The sequence below is a fragment of the Camelus bactrianus genome, chromosome 5 (assembly GCF_048773025.1).
Source record: "Camelus bactrianus isolate YW-2024 breed Bactrian camel chromosome 5, ASM4877302v1, whole genome shotgun sequence".
NCBI lineage: Eukaryota > Metazoa > Chordata > Mammalia > Artiodactyla > Camelidae > Camelus > Camelus bactrianus.
This window is the reverse complement of record NC_133543.1, coordinates 47,979,167-48,005,691: the sequence shown is the minus strand read 5'-3', so window position 1 is coordinate 48,005,691 and position 26,525 is coordinate 47,979,167. Positions and strand designations below refer to the sequence as shown.

The following is a 26,525-nucleotide window of genomic DNA, read 5'->3' as shown; positions in this document are numbered from 1 at the left end:
GATATTAAATTGCAAATTGTAATTAAAATGTTATTTTTAAAGAGAAGTTTCATGCTGGGATTAAATTTTAGATAAAAGAATATAAATTGAAGGCATAGGTTTTTATAATGCAGGACATTTTCTAGTCATTTCAGAAGAACTGAAAAGTTCATCTTATGATTTTCTGTAGGAAAAGATACTTGTAGATCATTTACCTCAATCATTTCTACTCAATTTAACTAATATTTTCTATAATAAGGCTGCTTATTTCAAATAGTAGCTTCTCCTGAAACTATATGAGAAATACAATTTGTATGAATAAGAACTTATTTTACACTCACCAGGGGAAAGGACTCCATGGTGAGTCCTTTTATAAAATGAAAAAATTCACCTTTTAATGTGCATTCCACCATATATGTGGATTTTCATGTACTAGGCTTTCTTGAAATGCATTTTATTTCTCTTTGAGTGAATGAATGATGAACTGAAGTGAAGCCATTTTTTCTGAGATGGATATTTCCCTTTCTGTGATTAGGAAATGAGATATTAGCTGCATTTACTCATTTGTAAGAATGAATCAAGATTTTGTTTAATTAACATATTTAAGAAACCAAATAATTTTGATACTGTTATTTTGACAAAGTTCCTTCAAGGTAAAGGCTGATTTACTTTGGTAAGTGGTAAGCTTGACGTTACAGTCATAATATGCAGCTTTTGCCTATAATTAATTAAGATAATTACTTGAAGCGATTTTTTGCAAGAGTAATTTCATAGTTCTTCATGTCCTTGGGTCTCTTAGCCTGTGGTTCTGAGTTTAAAAACAAAACCATTTCCTTTCTATTGTCAAACAGACATTTACCCAGCCACTCAAATAATTTATTAATACTAATTATGGGTGCATGCATACTGAGAATGTTCTCCTGCTGCTTTCAATTAAATCTGCAGTCCTTGCTCTATTTATCCATTAACCTTAATTCTGAGGCATGAATCCAGAAATGATCATTACAAAACATTTGTGGCAAACTCACTCTTGTTTCAGGAATGTTTATAAAACTATAGAAGATGGTGTGCCTTTAAAAAACACACACACACAAAAATCAAGAACAAAATGTTTTTTTTAACCAATTTGAAGTAACTTTTGAGTGACTTCCAATAACATATAGATTTGTTCCTAATGCAATACTTTTAAAAAGTTGGTTGTGATTATGTTGGAAGCATAATGTACCAAAAAGGGCAATAATTCAGTAGCTATCATTTAGTATCAGATATCAAATGTGAAAAAATAAAAGGTTTTAAAGTCAGCATTGTCTTAGAAATCTAGCAGATTCATTAAATAATACAAATCCATTTAAAATACTCCCCTGGAAAAAAATGCTAAACTTATATCAATTTGTCACATTTCTTCACTTTAAATTTTAGATATTTTTACTCATAAGTGTTTAATATTCCTTACAGATTCTTACAGAACCAAAAGTTTTCCAATACTTGTGAAGTACTGATCTCTATTTTACTTTAGGTCTTCACTGGGATCTTCACAGCAGAAATGGTCCTCAAGATCATTGCCATGGATCCATATTATTATTTCCAAGAGGGATGGAATATCTTTGATGGAATTATTGTCAGCCTTAGTTTGATGGAGCTTGGCCTGGCAAATGTGGAGGGACTGTCTGTACTGAGATCGTTCAGACTGGTATCTGCACAGACCATGTTTATATTCTATCTTTCATTGGCATAATATTTTGAAAATGAATCAATGTGCGCTTTTATAGTTTTTATATATTTTAAACTTACACCAATATGTGAGGTATTTCAAAGAAAATATATATTCTCTTTAAAGCTGAATGTGACTATTTTTCAAGAATGATAAAAACGGTTGAAACACTTCAAATAATTACCTATATAAGGCACATTTAAAAACACACTTGTGCTTCTAAAATTATGTTTTAAATTTACTTTAAAAATTTTTTGCTTTAAAGTCTGTAAAGAAATGCAAATAAAAACTTTACAACCAATTAATCTTAGCTTTTTCTCAGCCTTACTCATATAAGTGGGATCTACTTTAAAGGAACATGCGGGAAAATATTTGATCCTATTAGCACCTTAAACAATGGTATAACAATTTTTTTAACTTAGTGAAAAAATATTTTAAAATATGTAAAATTTTACTGGAAATTAAGTAAAATGTGTATTTTTCTAATTGAAAGGAAGCATCTCTATAAGTTTGCCAGATTAGTTCATTTTACTTTTAAATTATAAATGTCCTTTAAAAATATATAACTCATACTTTTAATATTTCTTTTTACTCTCTAAAATACAGTCTGAAGGTGACATTAGTTTACTAAATTCACAAATGTCTCTAATTAAAATATTAATTTGTTTTCATGGTTATATCTGGTGATGAATCAGAAATGTTTTATTTATCACCTCTGACATATTTTATCTCTTTTATTTTTTCATTTAAATGATATTGGAGGGTATAGCTCAGTGGTAGAGTGCATGATTACCATGCACGATGTCCTGGGTTCAATCCCCAGAACCTCCACAAAAAATTTAAAAATAAAAAAAACCAAACAGGACTTTAGAGATGAAAAATCTAATACCTAAAATAAATAGATAGATAGATAGATAGATAGATAGATAGATAGATAGATAGATAGATAGACAGACAGATAGATGTGATTTGATTTACAATTCCAGTATTATCAACACTTTTTTTCTGGATCTGAATTTGTTTAGTATGGTTTGAGATTTTTATATTGCTCAGAGGTGGGTTTACAATATAGCATACTGATAAAACAATGTCTAAATAACTTTTAAAATTATATTGTGATTACTACTAAGAGTATGTTTTCACTTGATTACAGCTTCGAGTTTTCAAGTTGGCAAAATCCTGGCCCACCCTGAATATGCTAATTAAGATCATTGGCAATTCTGTGGGAGCTCTGGGTAACCTCACCTTGGTGTTGGCCATCATTGTCTTCATTTTTGCCGTGGTCGGCATGCAGCTCTTTGGTAAGAGCTACAAAGAATGTGTCTGCAAGATCTCTAGTGACTGTCAACTTCCACGTTGGCACATGAATGACTTCTTCCACTCCTTCCTCATTGTGTTCCGAGTGCTGTGTGGAGAGTGGATAGAGACCATGTGGGACTGCATGGAAGTCGCTGGCCAAACCATGTGCCTTATTGTTTTCATGTTGGTCATGGTCATTGGAAACCTTGTGGTACGTATGTATTGCAAACACTCATAATTAAGAACAAGATCAAACAGTACCTAGGAAGGTGGCCTGATGCAGCAGACACGTGTGGTTTTATCAACAACCTAGACTCAAATCCCAACACTAGCACTCTGAGCATAGGCAAGTTACTTAACTTCTCTCAGGCTCAAGTTCCCCAGCTATGATACTGGAATAACAAAACTAAAGTCTTATGATTTATGTGAGGATTAAATGAGATGTATCTGTGAAAGTCTGGGAACAAAAATATTAGTTTTTTGGTTTCCTTCTTCAAAGAAATGTTTTTATCATCAAGATTAACTTTGTCCTAACATTATTTTTATGGCCTGCATTATTTTTTGTCCTAATATTATTTTGATAAGATAATAATCTCCACTAATTCTAAAAAAAATACTACTCTGTACTGAAATTGTTCTTTATACATTCATAGTTCATACTGTTTGCTTACACAGAGACATGTCTCATATTACCAAATTTTGAAGACAAATTTCGATGAAATAGAGCACTCTATTTTAGCTATGTATTGTAAGTATCCAAATGACTTGGAAGGGGACTAAATATATTCTTCCCTGAATTTGTTTTATTAAAGGAAAATAAATTATTGCAGTTTAAGTTATTCACAGGTATGGACATTGACCAGATTTAAAAGACTTACTTCTAGCTCTGACTTAAAAGCAGTAATGTAAAAGCACAATTTATACGTTTACATGTTTTAATACATAAATTTCTCAATTATGTATGGACAAAGTGTTTATGCTGTCATACTGAACCTTCCTTAGAGAAGTACATTTCAAATGAGATTGCTTAGAGGCTTGTGGTATATTGTGGACAGGCAGTATTTTTTCAGAACAGTAAATTAGGAAGCTCTAGATTCTGAACAAATCTGATATAAAAATAAGAAAACAAACTGGGCTTCTGGTTTAGTATGTGCCTTCCTACCATGTAGCATGTTTTGAAACTCAGTAACTACACTTAAAGCTTATAGTCCTATAAATATTATTTTGAGTCAGCTATTATGAATTATTCTTGTATTAATCATATTTTATCAGATAATTGGGTAATACTTTCCCCATGTATCTCAATGATACCCTGAGATTTATTCATATTTTCTGTGAAAATTAAAAAGGAAAAAGAAAAGTAATTTACATTATTTGGGTCCAGCCTAAATCCGGGAGTAATTTTAGATATTTCTCTATCTGTTAAACTATTTGGACAAATACATTTCACAGTCTATTGATGGGAAATGTGTTAAACTTTATATAATTTGCATTTAGAAATTTCTGCTATAAAAGTTTGTGGCCATTGGACAATGAAACTTATATTTCTAGTATATTGTTTTAACACTTACCCACCAGGCTATTAAATAAATAAAGTTATTATTTACATACATGAAGCTAGACATTCCATAGACAAACTGATAAAATGAAGTAAAATGACTAAAATGAAAATACTTCTTTTTTTCTCATTGGCCAAAACCACAAAAATGGGATTTTGTCTTTTCACTGGCAACCCTGAGAAGACACAATTTAAATCTTAGAAGCTCTGTTTTCCTGCTGTCCTCAGTTCGAAAGAAAAGGTGCTTGTTTTACCATTTTGCCCTTACAGCAGGTAGAGGATATCAGGTCCTTTAAATAGTGTTATGATTGAGACAAGGTGTCTGAAATGTAGTAAGTATTCAAGAAGCATTTGTTGAATTAATTTTAACAAAGACTTATGAGTTCCCTGTTTAAGCTATTATGTTTTTACATACTTCAATATTAATGCATCGTATTTTCTTTTCTTCTTTTAGGTTCTGAACCTCTTTCTGGCCTTATTGTTGAGTTCATTTAGCTCGGACAATCTTGCTGCTACTGATGATGATAATGAAATGAACAATCTCCAGATTGCTGTAGGAAGGATGCAAAAGGGAATTGATTATGTGAAAAATAAGATACGAGAGTGTTTCCAAAAAACTTTTTTCAGAAAGCCGAAAGTTCTAGAAATCCATGAAGGCAACAAAATAGACAGCTGTGTGTCCAATAATACTGGAATTGAAATAAGCAAAGAGCTTAATTATCTTAAAGATGGGAATGGAACCACCAGTGGTGTGGGTACCGGAAGCAGTGTTGAAAAATATGTAATCGATGAAAATGATTATATGTCATTCATAAACAATCCGAGCCTCACTGTAACAGTGCCAATTGCTGTTGGAGAGTCTGACTTTGAAAACTTAAATACTGAAGAGTTCAGCAGTGAGTCAGAACTAGAAGAAAGCAAAGAGGTAAGAATGCTTTTAAAGTTTTTGTTGCATTTCCTATAATACCCTGCACTACAGTTATCTGATATTTTACAGTGTTTACATGCATTATTTAATGATGAATTGAAGTTCATATATATATATATATATATATATATATATATATATGGTAATGTTGAGAAATTATGACATATTCTTTATTGGGAATTCCATGCATTGAAATTCCAGCTTTCCACAGGACGTCATCATTCTGAATAATTAGTATATTTATCTTCTTGATAGTTTGAAAGTCTGATTTAAAAGGTGGTCTTCCAAAAAAGAGATGTTATTTAAACACTCTATTCTTCATTACATTGTGCTTTCTGGAAAAATCAATGAGCCACGTTTTATTGATCAGTGTGAAAGTGTCATCTCCTTACTTTCTATAACATACTAAGTTTTGCTATGATTTTTTAATATGAAAGTTTTGTGTAGTTTTTGTTCACCTCTAAAAGTTTTATTGATTATGATAAGAGTGTTATTCATTTATGAAAATGTTACACATATTAAGTAAAAGTAGCACTGATTACATTTAGCCCAGTCAAGGATGAGCAAATTTATAGTCTTCCAGATTAACTTGAAAACACTAAGAACTACTTAGAAAAGCTCCACTTGAGGATTATAGTTAATCTGTAGTCTGAAAAGCTGTTCTTACTATTATATTACTACTTATTTAAAATAAAGAAGGAAGGAAACTGTTCTTACTGTATGATTAGAATTCTTAGGATCCTATGATAGTAGCTCCATGGTATTAATTCTGCAATTCTGTGTTATGGAGAATAGGACTAATTTTTTTTTACTATTACTTATTTATGAACTTCTAATATACCATGAGGAAGTAAGTATAGCACAGAATTATAAAAGACAAGTTTTAGCTTGAGGGTATAATACTGACACCATAGAAATCAGACAAATGATGTCTGATTCTGTGAGCATATTTTGGAACCCTCTTTCTTTAGTAACAGTATCAACAGAATTTGTATAAGTAGTAAGCAGCTGACATTGTCACAACTCATAGCTTCATGATCCTTTTTTCAGGCATTTCAGAACTTCCAAGATATATTATAATAGTAAATTTTAAAATAATTTTAAAAAGTCAAAAATACATACAAAATGAGGTATAACATTCTTTCTCTAAAATTCCACTCAAAGTCATCTTAATGAGTTCAATTCTAATTTATGTGTTGTTCATTCTGGTAAAATAAGAATTCAATTGTAATTTTATTTTCCACCACTTGATGTAGATTTATTTAAGAAAATCATCAACTAATTAATAAGCATTTATTGAGCACTTCTGTGAACTCAGCAGTCTGCTGGATACTAAGGGTAAGAAAGAGTTAAAGGAGACATTCATAACATAACCCCTCTTCAGGGAAATCTCAACACCTTTGAGGAAGCTAACACTAACTCACAAAATCATTAAAGACGTATTTAAAAGTTTAATCCTGCAGGACTGAATATAAATAAGTTTATAGATATTGAGAACACGAGAACATAGCAAGTTGCTAAATGGAAAAGATAAAACTGAAGTAGGCCTCAAAGTTTAGGTCAAATACATGAACAGAAAGCAAAAAGCAGAAACCTACTAAACAAGAGCCAGAGGTGACAGTGAGCTTAGTATTAGAGTGTAATAATCAGCATGAATAAAGTATTGGTTGAGAAGACAGTGGAAAATATGTTTGGGTGAGTAAGGCAATTTCAGATTATATAGATTTTGAAGTAAGTCAAAGAGCTTGGAATTGGCTGCACAGTCAATAAGGAGCTATTTGTTCTGAAGCAGGGGAAAAGCCCAGGGAAAGTGATGTTTTAGGAAAATTTACTTGATATCAATGAGTAAAACAGTTTAGAATGAGGTATAAGGGTTATCTTATGGATTGTGGTAACAATCATTTGATAATAATGAGGTGATGAAATTCCAGGCTAGGGTAACAAGTCTGGAAACTGAGACTAACAGGTAATTTGAAAAGCCCAGGAAATAATCTGGGAAATTGGGAAAATGGTAATGCAACTGTCTGAAATGGCCTTTTTAGGAAGGTTACCAGGTTTATGGGGGAAGAGAAGGAATTTGGTTGGGACATACTGAATTTGAAGTGGGATATAATGGGAACAAGAGCCTGGATGAGCAGTCAGGGTTTAAAAGTAGATTTGATTACACAGATTTCATAATCATCTGATTCCTTGAAAATACAGATCACCAAGGAATTAATCACAAAGGGAAAATAAGGGAAGACTAAGGACAAGACTAGCCTGGGGTCAAGAAGAGACAGAAAAGCCAAAGAGGTAGAGAAACTTTTGTTACATTAGTAGCGTAGGTTTTATAACATTGGACTTAAGGAAATTACATAGCTTAATTTCTTTTTACCAAACAGTTGGTTTCCAGAATACTTCAAAAACTCTATAATGAGCACAAATATTTCAAATTATTGTTTTAGATGAACACTGCCTTGTTGTCATGTCTTTTTAATAGCTAAAAAATCATAAATTTGGAATAATGAGTTACAATGTCTTCATTTTCAAGCCCTGGAAAACACTTTATTATCTGAACAAAAATTCCTTTTTTTTTTAATTTTTATAGCCATTCTGTTGTCTTCCAAACTAGTTTTGGATACGTAGAATCCAATTACAGAATGCAATAAACTTGTTTAAAATGTATAGATATATTAGAGGGAAAATACATCAAAGTAAATATAAAATTAATACCTCTATGAAGCTAGAACAAAATTTCAAATTATTTTACACAGTAAAATTAAATTCAACAGTAAGTTTTCCGTGGATGATTTTTTAAATTAGTACCCAAAAAACCTTGAAAGAGTAATAGGGCAATTCTCATATATGCTCACACAAAGATTAAAAGTACAGTTGACCTTTGAACATGAGAGTTAGGGGAGCTGACCCTGTGCCTAGTTGAAAATCTGAGTATAATTCACAGTTAGCCTTCCACATACATGGTTCCATACCTAGAGTTCCACATCTGCAGATTCAGCCAACTGAGGTTTGTGTAGTACTGTAGTATTTACTACTGAAAAAAGTCTGTGTGGATGTGGACCTGTGTAGTTCAAACCTGTGTTGTCCAAGGGTCAACTGTACACTGATTTTAAAAATAAAAGCAAAATACAGCACTATAGAGCAAATTTAGGTAAATTCCAGCAAAGTTCAGTTTAGAGCTGAAAACAGCTGGTGTTGAACACAGGTCACACTTCAGATTCACATTTATGTTAGCTGGGTTATTCTTTTTTAATAGCCATTGCACACACACAAATTAAAAATAATATATCCATAAAGTGACATTTTGGGTCATGCTTCTTAGCTTTTTGAACACAAGTAAAAAAAGAACATTGGGTTGGTCTTTGAGGAGCCCACAGAATAGCCTTTCTCTTTGCTGACAAAGTGAAAAATCATACAAGCTAAACCTAACAGAATGATACATTTCGAAAAAAGGAAGGAAGAAAGAAAAGAAAAAAAAATTTGCAACACATTTCTGCTTTAAGAAGAGGCAGTAAATTAATCATTAATTTAGATGATATCTGAAAACTCTAGCTACTCTATTGCTTCCAGTTATTTTCATAATAAAATATATTTAGCTATAGCACAGTTGGGGAAAATGATCTCTAGAAGTTTTTAGAGCTAAAAATATGAATTGCTGTTATTATATACATTATATAATATATACGTATCTATTATGTGGACCACTAACATAAACAGATTGGTTTGGAAATAAATATAAAACTTTGCATGAAAAAATAAGAAAATTGAAGGTATGGATTTCAAGATAATGATCTTTATATTCTGGAAAAACTTGGAATTATACATATCTTGTGAAAAGACATAAGGCAGAATTTTGTCTGCTTTTATATATTTCAAGCTCACATAAACATGATTTCTTGACCTTTTTATATAACTATGGATTTTTATAATTTAGTTCTTAGAAGGTTTCATGGTCTTCCTAGGTGAAAGACATAGAATAAATGCTCTTAAGAATCATTTTTGAAGTTGAATTCCAAAGCACAATCTAGCAATATCATACTGTGACCTTCACTGCTTACCATTCTTACTTCTCACAGGAGTAAAATCAAGCTGGCGCCATCAAGAATGCAATTCTGGTGTTTTTTAACCAGCCAGAGGCTCGTGCCACCACTTTTACCCAGGTTACCCAAGCAAGTTGTACATGTACAATCACTTTCTAAATAAATTTTGACTGGCCTGCATGCTTCTCAGCTATATTCCTTCCCCTGCCATGGCAAGGAAGTGCTAGACGTGCCCAGCTGCTCTCTGCTGAATTGTGTGACACATCACAGCATGGTCAGGCAAGACGGGCAGCCCCAACACCATATTTGATTCTGCTAATGATTTTCCAGTTTAGCCTTTTTAGGCTTTTAAAAGTAATCATTGCATGCTCTATAGGGCTTATATCTATTTTAAAACATGACAGAAATGTTTAAAGTTCAATATAGTCAAGAACTTGAGAGCATGCTTTTTTGTTACTTTTCTGCTTTTACTTTCATTAAAATAAGACCACAAATTTTTGTTGTTGTTGATTCAGCCCTTATAAGTCGTATTACCAAAATGAGCCTCACAGGGTTTTTTTTTTTTTTACAGTGCTGCCATTTTCAGACCATTATATTCAGATATATGAATATAATTTTCAATCCATCCAATTTATGTGCTCCAGATGGAAATGTTTGCTTTCAAGTTTTGGGATAAAGCCTCTGTTAAAAAAAAAAAAAAAAGAGTAACGTGATCATGAGTTTTTGGATATGAAGGGCCGTAGTCTGTATGCATTTGGGCACCACATAGCTTGGATTTTCACGTAGTTTGGGAAAGTTGTTAAGTCATGTGTCTGCAAAACCCTAAATGATCATTGTAAAGTAATTAAAAGATGAAAAGCATCTTGAAATGAGATAGGAAAAGTTCACTGCATCTTCATTATTAAGTAACTCATTCAGTGTATTTTTATATCCCTGATCTATGAATTTCTCCCTAAATGTTCTACCCAAAACTGAGCAGGCAAAAAAGGGACTTGGAGAATTCCCTACTTTTGATTATCAATTATTAATTATAGTTTTATGAGGAGTTAAGGATATATCCAAAATTATTATAGGTTTGTAGATTAAATAAATCTTTATTCTCTTGACACAACTTTCTCCTATCTGATATCATTGCTTATTGGAATCTCAGCCAGACTGAGAGTTCTTGAAGGGAAATTATAAAGCAAAAGTGAAAAGTTCATGAGTATTGGCAGTTTTCAAGGCTTTTGGTGAAAAAAAAATGCCTGATTAGAGTCTGAGGTTTGTTTCTAGGTTTAATTTATACATACTCTCTTCTTCTTACGGATAAGTGAGAATTAGTTGTAGAATGCAACAAATTCAGACATAAAATTACTAATAAAAATAGAAAAAATACAGTCCTGGTGATTTATGTAATTAACTTACCAATGACTTTTTAGTTTTAGGAGTAAAACAATATTATTAGTCATTGAAGAAAATATGACTTTTTTTTTCACAAGCAAGATAGAAATAAATGGTGCTGGAAAATTTTCATTTAATGTTTACAACAGGATTCCCTCCTTTTCAAAGCCTTTACGGAAACTTTGAAACTGATGCTTGACTACGGTCCCAAGCTCACCCCTCTGTAGAAAAGGCCCTGTGCTGTGTTTTCAGGATCTAGAAAGCAATGGGAGAATACCTCTAGCTTCTAATTTCTGTTACATTCTCAGTATCTTCCAAATGCTCTTTTGAAACTGAATGTGAGACAACTCTTCCAGACCCAGATGGGTGTGTGAGTAGCCATTTTAAACCCATCTCAACCTTTAGAGAACTGTTTTGCTGCTTTAGTGTACTTCTGTTGAAATAAAACTCAATTAAGGCAAGTGTAGATAGAAATTTTTGTGTGTCTTAAGATAACTTTTTCTTTTACCTGCTGGATGCTCCTTAAGCTTATTCTTCAACTACCATCTAATTATTTTCAGTTTCATATATTGCGTTCTCAATAAGGCTCTTTTAAAATAAAAGGAGCACCAGGGCTGTTACATATTTAAAGTATGTTGAAGTCAAACCGAATAGAAATGGCTTATGTGTTTAACCATTTAATATGTGGTTCAGAAAAAAGAGCTATTGGTTTTAGTCCTGTTCTTCCTGCTTTGGACAGGCAGCCCAATGGACTCACTATGCAGCTACCTAGTCTTGAAGTAAAATATCTTGAAGTCAAGATATGGATAGACATATCCAAAAGATCAGACTAAGGCCCTGATAGAATATGTGACCAAAAGATTTTCGTCTTCTACTTGCAAGACAAAACCCAGAAGCTCTGAAAGAAATGGCTAGATTTTAAAGGCAATCTGTAATGGCTGAATCTTTTATTTTTGCCTTTTGAATCATACAGCACTTTGTGAGAGTCAAACATTTGATAGCTGATTGAAAATAAATGAAATGTGAGCGCATTTCAGTGGAAGTAGGCCAGTTGCTAACATTCTCTTCTGACTCTGAAAGTTAAATTTCACTATTTAATTGGATAAAAATCAACAGCCACGTTCATCATAAGGGGCAATTTCTATATAAGTCCATGTTACTAGGGGGAAAATGGTCTTTGGGGTACTGATTCTCTCATTTCCTATGAGTGGTATTTGCAGCTGACATTCTTGAAAACTTCGTATTCAGGTACCATGTCATTGAGAACATGGTTCTTGGATCAACGTGCGGCTTCCACAGCATTGCGCCGGGCTTCTGCTACAGCCAGGCATGTTTTCTGTGGCTGAATTAGGCCTGGAGAATGTTGCATCTTCAAACCTGCTTTCCAATATGCATTTGTACAGCATAAGCCATCATCCCTCTGTAGACTCAATAATCTCTACAAGGGATGGAAGATTTTAGCCTTAAGTGCCATAAAATATTGAGGTATAGGGAGAAAACAGTACAAGAAGATAAGTGATGAGCTTGTACTATGTGATTTTATATGCAATCTTTCTATTGTTATGCCTATATACCTAATTATATTTTTCTAACTACTTCAGAACAAGTATTATTTTTAGTTATTTAGCATAGTCATCAAGTTCCTTAATGTGGAAAATTTCATTTCAAGTTTCTTTGCTTTTTTTTTTTTTTATCGTTGTAGTATCACAGCTATGGCAATTTAAAGAAAGTAAGTTATTCTTTGTATTTATCACCAGTCACCTGCTTTTAAATCAGTTACATGCTTTTAAATAAATTTGGAAGTCATTTTGGTATGGCTATGATAAAATGTATCACAAACTACCCTCTATCAGAATATGAATGCCAAAATGTTGGACTTAATTTCCAGAAGTTTAAATTATGTATATAGTATTATACCTATGTATAGAATTTTAAATGCTTAAGTAGTTTTCTAGGGTATAAATTTAAAAATTTTTAAATACAGCAGTAAAATTCTTTACATATCCAGTGACTACAGCTTATCAGGCAGTACATCATAATTGGTAAGTTGCTGTAACTTAATAAGAACACAGTCTAAACTTTAATTTATAAATGTAGGTAAATTCACAACTTTAAAATTATGTAGTGGATACAATATTTTTATAACTTCACAGAATAAAATGTATGTCCTTTCCTATGACAAAAATGTGGCCTATGAAGATTATACCATTAATAAGCCTGAATCCTCCAACTAGGAAGAATTAACTGTATTAAACTCCTTTAAAGGGAAAGGAGCCACCCAAAAACGCATCTTAGTGACATGAACACCAGCTTACCAACTATTATTTAGCTTCGGTGCATGAGGGTCTACAAGTCTCCGAACATTCCTTAAGGAGCTTACCTTCCTTAAGACTAATGAGCTTATTAGCCTATGATCAGAAAAAATCCTGGATAACAGTGAAACAGTTCTCCATGTAAAATGGATTCTGCTCATTTGAGAAGAGCGAAAACATGCAGAGTTTTTTTCCTTATCTGTTTTCAAAAAACATACTATGATTCATAAGGCCAGGCAGATGGAGGCAAACTAACTCACATACTGACACTCTCTGCTTTACAATGTATATGACAGTCATAGCAATTTAGAAAATTGAAATTATTTATTTTAAACATGTTAACCACATTCACAAATGTTTATAATCTAAAGACAGTACAAAAACACATCCAGAGGTCGATACTTGGTGAAGAGTGTCATTCAGATTAATGGCTACTGTTACTTGTGCTGTGAAAGATTTGCTTTAAATAAGTATTTGTATTTAAACATAAGACATTTGTATAATATATGGCAGAGAATTATAATGCAAAAAATTGAACATCTCACAACTGTATTAGCAGTGGTAAAATAAGAAGGGAAGGGTGAGTATACTTTCTAAAGTTTTCAAGTGGAAAAGTATATGTGTATTCGCCCTATATACATATACACTTATTACTTTCTTCCTTCAGATTTCTTTATTGACTGTCTGCCAATATTTTAGAGAAACATTTTGGAAATATGTTTTTTTATCACTAAAATATTATTAATTAAATAATTCTTATTAGTTAAGAAAATGCATTTTCTAATACAATTAAACAGACTTCTGTAAAGACCACAGTTGAGTTATGTATCAAAATTAAAAGATCAAATTATCTAAACACTATAATTCTCTCTATAACAGTAATAACAAAATGCATTCAACCATTCATTTATTCACTTTTCATAAAATCACATAACTATTTAGTGTCTATTCTGTGCTTGGATCTTTTGGTGTATAATATATGTGTATGTGTGTACATTTTTATATATCTACATGTACATAAACATATAACTTTATGTACATATATAATTTATAAATATATTTATGAGAATATTTGGTCAACACAAACAAGTATTATGGACTAAATGTTCTATAAAATTAAGCATGGAGAAATCATGCAAGAAAGAAAGGTTTCATGAAGGAGTGGATCATGACAAGGCTCAAAAAAAGTTATTCAGCTTGGATCGGCCAAAAGGAAGAAGAAATATGAAGCTTTTTATAACTAATTTCAAAATAATTTGGTTTCTTACTGGTTTTCTTTATGCAGTGGATATTATTGCTGCCACTTATCAAATGTCATAGTGTCTAACCCATAAACCACCAGTGAAATTAGAAGGGAAGAGTTCATTGCCGAGTCCAAACAATTATCTAGTATTTTCTTGGTTATATCAAAGCTGCTACAATTGTATCCAGCAGTAGCTTTCCTGGGATTTTCTTAAAAGAATAAAGATATTCTGGCTGTAAGAAACAGAAAAATCCTGAGAGAGAAAAGTATGTCTTGGTCTTCCACCTCTCCAAAAAACAGCAGAATTTAGTGGTAAAAATTCTCGTACTATAATGATCCTAAGAACCATCAGCCAGAAATTTTGGCCTCATGCCTCTCTTTAGTATACTCCAGACTAGAAGATATTTTATTATAATATTATATTTTGACTTGAGGTAACTTTCATAATATATTTAGTTGGACATGGTTAATCTCATCCTCAAGGTAATACCACAGAAAGTATCATCTGGATACAATTCTTCAAACAGTTCACATTATAAAGTACTAAACTACATTTGCATTATGATTTCAATAAATCAAGAATTTTGAGCCAAGTTTCCTCCAATACAACCTACATTTAGGGAGTCATCTAGGCACTGTTCAATAACACATTTACTCTTTCAGGGGCTAGGGCAGAGTGACCCAACTACTTAGCTACTAAAGTTAATGGGGCCTTGGAAACCATTAATGTGTCCATGTTCTTTCATTCTAAAAGCTTTACATTGCCTGGGTTGTGCTGTTTGTCATGTCTCTGCATCACTTTTCATAAAACATTGCACATCTATAGTGTCTTCCCAAGTAATATCAGAGTACTTACTAGATATTTATTTTTGCAACATTGAAGTGGCTCTTCCTAGCCATGTGGCATGTCACAATGATTTATTTAAAGGAAAAATTCACAGCCTGATCACATGTTGAATTCAGAATGTGCTCCTAATGAAAGTCTGCAGATTCTGGACAATGTCATTTATGAAGAAATTTCCATTTCGTTTAGAATTCTTTGGCAAGTATTGGATTCATTTAAGCAGCTCAGAAATGGGGAGAAATAGAGCCATCATTTTTCTGCTAGTAAAGTGAGAGGGAAATTATGTAAGCCAGAGAAAAATATAGCTCAAAGTTAAAATATAATGACTGTGACTAATGTTAATGTGCCATTCTTCCTTTCTAAAATTACAGAAACATGGACAGTAGTTACAGACAACTGGTAATGTTCTTTGCCCTCTGAAAATTTCCATTGGAAAAGTAGAAATTACAATTTGATCTGAAGCATTTTAATTACTGTAATCCATAATGAATGTCAGTATACCAAACTTGCATCAAACCATTCTTGATTTGGCCTAAGTATTAATGTATTAAATTATTTTCATATGGCATCCATAAACAAATGGAGATTATAAACAAGTTAATCAATATAATCCATCATTCCCAAATCACCAAAGTTGAATGCTGTCTAACCTTTTTTTGTCTGAATCAAGTCAGTAGTTACATTGTAGAACTTTTAATTATGTTAAATTATTAGTATATAATTATCAGTAATGTTAATAGAGTCAAATACTATCACTACTACTACCATTTTTTCACACCATGACAGAGCATTTCCAAATTAGCTGAATAAAAGGGGAGAAAAATCACATCTTTGCAATGGGGTTTTGTTTCCAGAAATTAAATGCAACCAGCTCATCTGAAGGAAGTACAGTCGATGTTGCTCCACCCCGAGAAGGTGAACAAGCTGAAACTGAACCCGAGGAAGACCTTAAACCAGAAGCTTGTTTTACTGAAGGTAAACGAGCTCTAATACAGTTAAATGCAATCTCCCCTCTTCCATTCCAGAGACTAAATATACCTCATTTGAAAGAAATATTTCAAAGAAGTGGTGAGGGCATATTTATCTGTTTTCCTCTTTTCTTCTAAAAAGTTAATTTATCTGTATTTCCTGACTTTACTATAGCAGTTACTATGCCTGGACAATTAAGATAATTTGATATGTCCTTTTTTTCATCCTTCAGAATGTGGAGAAGTTAACTTTAGGAGATAAATGGAACTCTGGAACATCATCTCATTATTGATAAAGCAATCCCCTCAGACCTCACTGGCAATGTTGTGATTTGATTTATAGATGCTGCAATAATTACACCCCATCCCTTACAGTTTCAAATGTGGTTAATTTGTGCTATGATGTGTTTAAGAGCCTTGGCAGGGAGAACAGTAATTATTCTCACAGAGACCAGTACAGTGTCTAACACACAAATCAATAAAGATTTGCTGATTCAATGTGATTGCATTGAATCTGATAAGTAGTAACAGATAGAGCAGAAGATTAGATGGAAGTTAGAAATAACGTGAAAGCTAAGAGGAGGAGGACACAGGAAGAGAGATACTGACTGACAAGATGAGTCATAGATGTGACTAAGAAAAGCACGGAGGCTGAAAATAAATTAGCTTGGGAAAACTGACAGTGGATGATACCTAGGAAGACAGGGGTATTTTCTGTGTGAAAAGAAGTGAGCACAAATCCAGGATCACATGAAAAAATGAACAATTTGAACATGTAGTTTTTCACCAAACCTGAGAGGTGTTCCTGTCTATCATTGGCCTTAAGGCAAAGAGAGATCTTAAACAGTGTTAAAGAATGAAACCATTTATACTCAAGCAACTATTGGTAAAGTAATTCCTTGAATTCTAGGTAGCTGGCTGATATTAAGTCTGAGAATGATGCATTATACAAGGAGAGATGCTGAAAATAACTAGGGAATGTAGTAGCCAGTTGCTCTATAAAATGATGATCTGAGACTAGGATGGGGAGGGAGCAAGAAAGTTTATTTCTTCCTATTTAAGACTGAAATAAATTTTTCTAATTAATTATATTTAATATTACTTTTAGGATGTATTAAAAAGTTTCCATTCTGTCAAGTAAGTATAGAAGAAGGCAAAGGAAAGATCTGGTGGAATCTCCGTAAAACCTGCTACAGCATTGTTGAACACAACTGGTTTGAGACTTTCATTGTCTTCATGATCCTTCTCAGTAGTGGCGCTTTGGTAAGTGAAATGCATATTGGCAAGAATCAGGTTCTAGTGAAACCTAAGTTTTCAGCTTATTCTCTGAAAACACCAAAAGTACACATTTAGATTAAGGAGGAAAAACTGGAGGTATATTTGTGTCTTGCAGAGCTTAGCGCCTAGGGTTTAACTATGCAAAATTCAGAAAAACTATGAGTTCAGAACCATGAGTAGCCAGATGGAATTTCTCATCTCGTGTTTTTCTAGCAGATGTTTTTCCTCACTGAGACAAATATTTACAGGAACATTCTGTAACTTCCTTACCTTCCATGTCAAATCCCACCCAGTCCTCCCTAATAATCAGAATAACATTTATGGACCAAAAGTGTATTTTGTTTTCTTTATGCATAATCCATTTATTCTTTCAAAATGAGCCAGATCATTCAGAGAATCGTTAAAAGTAAGGTTGGAATAGGTCAAGTCTATCCCACACTAAGAGAATTTCTAGTTATTTTCTGAGTTCACATTATTTCTCCAAAAGCATGTCTTTATAGCAGTAATTGAGATAGAGATTTGGGGGTGAGTGGCAGGGAAGAAAGGACATACTAAATCAGTAAAGATATTGACATTTTCTTATCAACATTTTTCATTAGTTTTAGTCTTTAGATTTTGTCTAGTTTCATGTTTATTTGTCTGATATTTGCCAATATTTATCTAATTATTGCTTTGTGCCAAGTATTATACTAAGCAATTTTATAAAGTATTTGGTGGAGGCAAGCCATTCAAGTAAAATAAAAGCATTCTTGATTCACAGGCTTTTGAAGATATATACATTGAACAGCGAAAGACTATAAAAACCATGCTAGAATACGCTGACAAGGTCTTCACTTATATATTCATTCTGGAAATGCTTCTCAAATGGGTAGCTTATGGATTTCAAACATACTTCACTAATGCCTGGTGCTGGCTAGATTTCTTGATCGTCGATGTAAGTATCCTGAGTGATTTTTATGAAATTATTTTTTGACATTTCATGTATTTCAATAATTAAAACCTTGACTTTGGAGAACCTAGTTTCACTAATGCTGACACAGTTATGCAATTATCTTTTTGAAACCTACAATAAATGCAAAAACAAGGAAAGTCCCATGGGAAAACAATAGAAGAGGTCCTAAAAATATGGACAGTGGTAAGAGAAAACAGAGAGAGAGAGTTGTTCTATGCCACAAGCAGACATCTCTTCTTTTTCTGAAAGTTAAGGACCTCAGGGTAAGGAATAGTCAAAAATCTGTTAATTGACAGATCTAAGCACTTAGCTTATTAACAGCTCAATAAAAAAAAAAATCTCTAGGAGGTAAAATCAAGACAGATTTGGTTCCAGGAGTTGTCAGAATTGCATTCTAAACCCTTATTAGAGTACATGTTACTAAATAATGTTAAAATAACCTATTTACTGTACTCATTCAGCCACATACCCACAGAGACAATAAAATGCATTACCATTCTTAAATCACTAGTTAGATATCTCAGTAGCTAATCAGATATTTACCATGCAGAGTTAGGTGTAAAGCTGTTCTGAATCTGATTACCCTGAGGTGAGCAGTCATAGGAAACACTGCCAATATTGAGATCTGTCTGACTGACAGTCTGGTTTTTTTTTGGTTTTTTTTGTTTCTTTGTTCTTTTGTTTTTTTGTTTTTTTTTTTATTCCAAGCAATGGAGAGGCACTGGGGCAAAATGACAGTCAGCTGGTCCTTTGTAGTCTGTGATATTCCATTGCACAAGGCTTCTCAGCCTCCCAACCAAAAAAAAAAAAAGTGCTTTAAGCACTATCTCTAACTGTTTTCCCACAATCATAAAGCACTTCATTTTTAGCTTTAACACTTGCCACTATGAATCAATGATTGCCATATGTGTGCATTCATTCCTTATATCATCTTTGACAAGTGTGGGCCTATCTAAATCTACACCCCTTTCTCCTACACATACACACTCATAATTCTATAACCAAAATGTGTTTAACCCTTTGAGTTGAGAAGAAATCTGCTGCCAAGTCACTATTAATAGATTAGAAATGACTTGCAATTTCCATGACTGGTCTTTAATGAATAATAGAGATGAATCTCAATACTGTCCTGAAAAGCTTCCAAACAGGGAAGTTTAATATTCTTATATTCTGCAGCTGAAATGGACCTTAAAGAATATCTAAACTTTATCCTAGACCGTTTTCTAAACAGTTGATTGTAAACTAAAGCCTCAGTTTAAGGAATTTTCCAAAGATAGCATAGTTAGTAACAAAGTTGAGATTAGTGTCCTAATTCTGTAACTCTCAATTTAGTGCTCCTTTACACCTTAGATTTATTATCTAACTGGTACAAATGTTACATTTTCATACTGGCTTTGGAATTTAGCATTTATAATCTCCAGCTTCTCCCTGAAATGATGGAACACAGAATACATAAGAATCTTCCCTGGTTCAAAAAGATTTTATCATGTATGAAGATTGCTTAAAATGTGATACAACTTCTCCAGAAAATTCTGAAATTTACTGAAACATTTTCATTTACTGAAAAATTTACATTCACTGAAATACTTTCTACATTGTACTTTAAGTATTTCCATGTATTTCCCTCATATAGGAGAAATAAACATAACGCAAAAATCTCTCAAGGTTTTGTATAATGTTTGAATCTTTAGACACCTAATACAAACAGTTATCTACTGAATAATGTCAAAATGAATAAACTAATGACAAAGAATGGCACTCCCAAAATTAATTCCCCTTTAGTGGGTCTAAATTAATAGAATGGAACTGGTTACTTAAAGCCTTCTACCTTTGGGCAGTTATGTAATCTTCAATGGTTCTATTTTCTTCTTTTTCCCAAAGCAGGGACTGAAATGCATGAATTAATGTAACCTCAACTAACAACTAACAACTTGTTCTCAGACCACTGGGTCCAGTAAGCTAAAGTAAATGTAGAGTTAAAACCGTTTTTCAAAGTACAAGGGTTTCACAGTCTATCAGGTATATTGCTGTAAACAACAGCCGCAGAAAAGCTAAAAACAAAACAAAACCAAACCCCAAAAAATGAAGTATTAGTGAAGTACTTCAAACCTGAAGAAATATGCTTCTAAATCTTGAGAAATGTATCTATATAAAAATGTAATCTCTTCAATTCCCTACCTGAAAGTAAAAGTAGTGGACTATCTGTCCAACCTCTGTTAACATTCATTCATTTACCTGATAAATATTTTGAATACCTAATAAGGGCCACATGTTCTTTAGATAAAGGATATATGAACAAGACAGATCAAGCCCTGTTTGATCTATGGGAGAGCAGAACAGACAGTAAAGATCTAAACAAATAAAATCGAAAAATAAGATAAAGGCAGATGGTGATTACTGCTATGAAATAAAGCAAGGGAATGGGATAGAGAATGACTGCAGAATGGGGAGCAGCAGGAGAGTGTTAGCAAGAGTCTAGGGATGGTGTCTTTGGGGAGGTAAATGATGAGAAAGAGTGTCTCAGTCCATTTGGGCTGCTGTAACAAGACTGCCATAGATTTAGTGACTTATAAACAACAGAAATTTATTTTTCACAGTTCTGGAGGCTGCAAAGTCCCAGAATAAAGTGCCAGCAGATTCAGAGTCTGGCAAGAGCCCACTTCCTAGTTCAGAGGCAGCAGCCTTTTTGCTGTGTCCTCACATGAAGGAAGGGGCAAGCGAGCTCTCTAGGGTGTTTATAAGGGCACTAATCCCATTCATGTGGGCTCTGCCCTCATGACCTAATCCCCTCCCAAAGTCCCCACCTCCAAATACCTTCACACTGAGCGTTAGATTTCAACATATGAATTTTGGGCGGACATAAACATTCAGTTTATAACAATGGGTCAGCCATCGAAGACCTGAGGGAACAGAAAAGAACAATCTGAAGGCTGTGAAGTGAGTATGAGCTCAGGACACTCAAGAGACAGAAGGAAAGCTGTTGTGCTTGTGTATGATGAAACATGGGCAAGAGTAATAGAAACTGAATTTAGAGAGGTACCTAGAGGCCATGGTAAGAAGTTCATGTTTTATTGTAATTTATTATGTATTGCATATATTATGTAATTTATTATATATTGATTGGAGTTACAATGGGAAGCTCAGGGAAGGGAGGGTGAGCAGGGATCTGATCTACTGTTTTTAAATGATCACATCTGGCTATGGGGAAGGAATGGCAAAAAGTCAAAGCCAGGAGATCAATTAGGGACTAATAATCTCGGAAAGACAAGATTAAGGTGATGAAACTTACTGAAGAACTAGATATGTGGTATAGAAGAAAAGGGAGGATTCAACAAATAGATTTTCTTTCAACCTGAACAAACAGGTAGAGAATGAAATCATTAACTGGAATGGGGAAGATCAAAAAACAGGTTTGACAGGGCAAGCAGATGGTAGGTGAGAGAGGGATGTACTAAGTTTGAGATACCTATTAGACATTTAAGATAAGATGTTGAATTTTATGCAAGTCTCAATTTTGGAGAGTTGCCAAGACCTGATTATGAGTTTAGGAGTCAAGAAACAGATGACATTTGAAGCCATGAACCTGGATTTGCTCACCTAGGCAAAGAATGCAAGTTGACAAGGGGGCCTAGACCAAACTCTGGGGACATTTCAACATTTAGAAGTTGAGCAAAAGAGAAGTAACCAGTAAATTAGATAGAGAAGTAGCAGTCAGAAGGAAAAAGAAAACAAGAATATAGATAGTGTCACAGAAGCCCAGAGGAGATGGTTGGGTTTTTCCAAAGGAGGGGTGATCAATTTTGTCAGATGCTACAAGGAAGTCAAGTGACATGAGTACTGAGAAATGACAGATTGGATAAAATGGACATCATTGGTGTCATTTTTAAGAGATGTCTCATAGAAGTGATGGGGATAAAGTACAGGAAATACTGGAAAGATTTAGGAAAGAATGGAGATGGAGATAGAGACAGCAAGTATGATAATTCAGGCTGGAATCAAGTAGAACAACTTAACCCATGATTTTGTTTGCCAGAATACTATACTAGATGGACCACTTTTTCTGATTCTGTAAAACATTTTTTTCTCCTATCTAAAGGTCAAAAAGATACTATCTTCATATAAAAACCAAACTATCCTATACTATAACTATACAGGCTATACTATAGATGCTATTTTTAGCCACAAAATGAACTAAACATACAATCATAATTTATTGAAAAAAGTTCACATTTTTGGGGTCCTTATGGATTTTTGCATAAATGTCATCCCTAAGAAAATTCATTGAGCAACTATCATGAAAACTTCAAATTTGGTTCTAAATTATCCAAAGTGCTAAGGTGTGCAAAACACACTCTTGGTAAAGAGTCAACCATCATGAAATAGTTATTGCCCACAAGTGATTTCCACTTTACAGACAGCACAAGTTGCTGATGTGGTTGAAATGAGATGCTTGATGTTTGCTACTCAGAAACTCTTTTCCTTCTTGCTTAAGGGCTCTTTACAGCACTCATCAGCTGCTCTGTTGAGGTGAACAAAAGCAGAATAGGGACATTTTCTGATTCTAATATGTATTTCAAATTGCCATCAACCTCTAGAATCTGGTGGCCCCTGCCTTAGTTCTTGACATTCCATTCTTGACATACTGGCATTCTCAAGTAATGAAGCCAGAATTGTTGTTAGTTTTAGCAGCCACAATAAGATTCCTAGCACTTTCTGAGCACTTACTGTGGGAATGGTACTAATTAAGAGCCTGACCTAATTGATAATAAAGAAAATTAGTAACCCTGATTTAATGCTTACTGTGTACAGCTGCTGCTAAAATTACTTTGTATATGTTAACTCAACTAATCTTCAGAACTCTTGAGTTATAAACCATAATTATTCTCATAGGGAAACTTAAGGCAAAGAAAGGTTGTTACTCGCTCAAGTAAACACAGCTAATAAGAGGTTAAGTTGGATTTCTTACCCAAGGAATCTGGCTCTAATGACTGTGCTTCCTAACCCCTACATTACAAACCTCATTATTGATATTGCTTTTTAATTATAGATTATTTATTAATCCTCTTAACAATCCTGTGATGTAATTCTTATTATCTCTATTTTGCTACTGATAAAATGAGGTTTAGAGATGTCATACAGCTGTTAGGTGGCAGAGCTACCTCTATCTAGCACTGTGCTCTTTCCCCCATATTTTGCAACAGAGCACAGATACATCTGAAATATCATACTGCACTAGTCAAAGAGTTCCTACATTACACTCTGAAGTTGGTTGCCTTTGGAGCTAGTGAATGAAAACAATGAGATGTCTTGCTAATATGTACACATCTGCCCTGAATTTTACCTGGGGCTCTTGTGGAAAGATGTGATTAAATTAAAAGAATTTTGAGATAAAGGAACTGAATAACTATAAATTGTCACTTTATATCAATTTCTGATCTCTCTCCAGACATACTTCCATGCAAACAGTCTAGTATGTGCTTTGGCTTTTTCTACAAATGTTTCCTAGTGGGAATGATTCACATTATTCCTTTTTTGGAAGGATTTAATTCTCTTTCAGTATCATCAATTTATTAATAAGAAAAATTTCTCACTGGCCAGGTTTAAAAATATAATCCTATTAACTTAACAGCATAAATTCTATGTTCCATTTTTAAAAGATTATGACTTTTAGCACAATTCTGATCTTTCCTTAAACTCCCATTAACATTTCTTATTGCTTCCTAGATAAGACCTACTGATACTCCTCCTGTCTGAGTACACTCATTACTTTTTCCCTGCAATCATGCATTTCTTCCTGAATTTCCTGTTGAAACTGGTGGTGGTATATCTATGAAGCTAAACTAAATGTTATCTTCAACTTATCCCTCTCTTCACCCCTCACAATCGATCAATCAGCAAATTCTACTCCATTTTACCTTCTAAAAAAATGAATTGGACACTCCTCTTCAACATCACACCAACACCACAACGACTAACTGGACCAAGCAATGGTTTACTAAACGTTCTCCCTGACTCTAGTCATCACCTCGTTAAACACCTCTGTTAGGAAGATCCACACAGCTCTTTCTTTTTCTTTTTTTTTTTTTAAAGCCTTCCCATGGGATACCTTACCAGTACATCACTGCTAAGATTCTAAGAAGTAATAGTGAAGGCAAATAAGGGTTTTCATATATAATATTAATAACAACTAACATTTGTCTTAATTCATTGAATCTTTACAACAACCACTGAAGCATCCACTGCTATGACCGCAATTTTGTAGATGAGAAAATTGAGGTACAGAGTAATTACTTAGCTAGTAAGTGACTATATATGCTCTACATATGTTCATTATGTAAAATGTCAAAAACAGCTCATTAAATCTAAGGATAGATTCATAATTACATACCCCATAAACAGAAGTAATCATGCTCACTATCAATCAGACCAGAACGTGAAGTATTTCACTATAGTATACTTGATTAAAGATGATGCATCCATTAATAAAGATACTATATCTTTTCAGCATGAATAATGTAGTGTTATTTTGCTTTAATCATCTTGAAATTACTGAATGATAGATTCCAGGCAAGGAAGTAAACTTAGAAATCATTTGATTCAAAGTCCTCACTTTTGAAAAATGGTGTTTGGAATATTTAAATGAAATTCCTGTTGAACCCATGGCTTCTATGTGCCACATAGCAGTCCACAGTGATGCACGAGCAGAATTTACTCATACGTTCCCCAGGAATGAACACTTAGATTATATCTAGCTTCCCTCACCACAAACAATACCATAATGACCGAAAGATGTTTGCTTTCACATGTGTTTTGAGCACTGTGAATTTTCTGATCATATCAAAAGTTATAGACAAATAAATAAACTGTAAAAGCCGAAGGCAGAAGCAGAATGTCAAAGGCAAAGAGGCACCCCTGACTTACAAACTCCCCTTATATAAAAGTGTTAGAACTCTCATTCCTGACTGACGTTGGATAAGAACTGCTCTTCACTTCTCAGACACTGGATAGCCTTCACTACATACTGTAAACCACACCCATCACAGCTGATCAAATCCTGCCATCTCCAGTATCCCTAACCTCCCATCTTCACTAAAATCCCTCTGCCACCACCTCCATGGCAGCATTGTACCTAGCCCTCACCACTACCTGAGCCCCTTTTTAGAAGCTGCCTAGACAACAGGAAACAGGACTGTTCTGAAGTGGAAGGGAGGAAGTGTGCGCTTAGTAATCTGAAGCTCTAGGTGCCTTGCCCTAAGAAATACTGAGTCCACATGCCATTTAATCCCTAAGGTGCTATTAATGGAAAACCCTCCATTGCATGATACATTAAAGAGGCTTTTCTGGTCTCACAGGGAAACTCAACCACAATGTGGATTATTGTTTCTACGTTCTGACCTCTGTAACAGATATAGATTTTATTCTGTAAGCCGTAAAGGTATTATTCCATCCTGCTCTCCTACAGGGCTGGAGAGGGGTGGATGAAGGGCCTCAAGTGTCCAGTTTCCTACATAGAGAATTTCAATCAACTCTGTTTTCAGTGCCATCCATTACACCTGTTTTAGAGAAACATGGTGTCTCCAGGTCCATAGCCTCTTGAGAGTCCATTGAAACGATCTGACTTGCTTCTTCAGGTACCTGGGTTTCATGATCCTGCTTCTGCTCTGCTGAGAAAGTAATCATTCCAGTGCGCTTTACAGTCCAGAATTTAACTCTCTTCCTTGTCTCCTTTCACATTCTCTTTGTATTCTTTCATTCTCTTTCTAGTTGAATTCTAATAGGGAATATAAATAATTATGTTGTTCAAACAAATACATTAAAATGAAAGTTTAGAGGGAATTTCTATGCATATATGTACTGTTTGCTAATGATCTTTTTGTTACTGATTTGTAGGAGTTCTTTTCATATTAAGGAAATTTACTGTTTTGTCACATGTGGTATGACTCTTGCCTATTTGGGCTTTTGTCTCTTGAGTTTTTTGTTATGTAAAAATGTTTTCAATTGATTTAGTCAAATTTATCAGTCCTTTTTTCCCTTCT

General features: G+C 33.6%; 1 protein-coding gene across 3 annotated transcripts in view; it reads left to right on the top strand.

Annotated features, from left to right (window-relative positions):
- Nucleotides 1-26,525, top strand: part of SCN3A (sodium voltage-gated channel alpha subunit 3) — a 113,550-nt gene that overhangs the window by 70,860 nt on the left and 16,165 nt on the right. For all 3 annotated transcript variants that reach the window (XM_045507649.2, XM_074363802.1, XM_074363800.1), the window contains 6 exons: nucleotides 1,496-1,669; nucleotides 2,844-3,200; nucleotides 5,002-5,472; nucleotides 16,146-16,266; nucleotides 17,368-17,522; nucleotides 18,298-18,471. In XM_045507649.2, coding sequence (XP_045363605.2) covers nucleotides 1,496-1,669; nucleotides 2,844-3,200; nucleotides 5,002-5,472; nucleotides 16,146-16,266; nucleotides 17,368-17,522; nucleotides 18,298-18,471 — 1,452 coding nt within the window. The remainder of the gene's footprint in view (nucleotides 1-1,495; nucleotides 1,670-2,843; nucleotides 3,201-5,001; nucleotides 5,473-16,145; nucleotides 16,267-17,367; nucleotides 17,523-18,297; nucleotides 18,472-26,525) is intronic.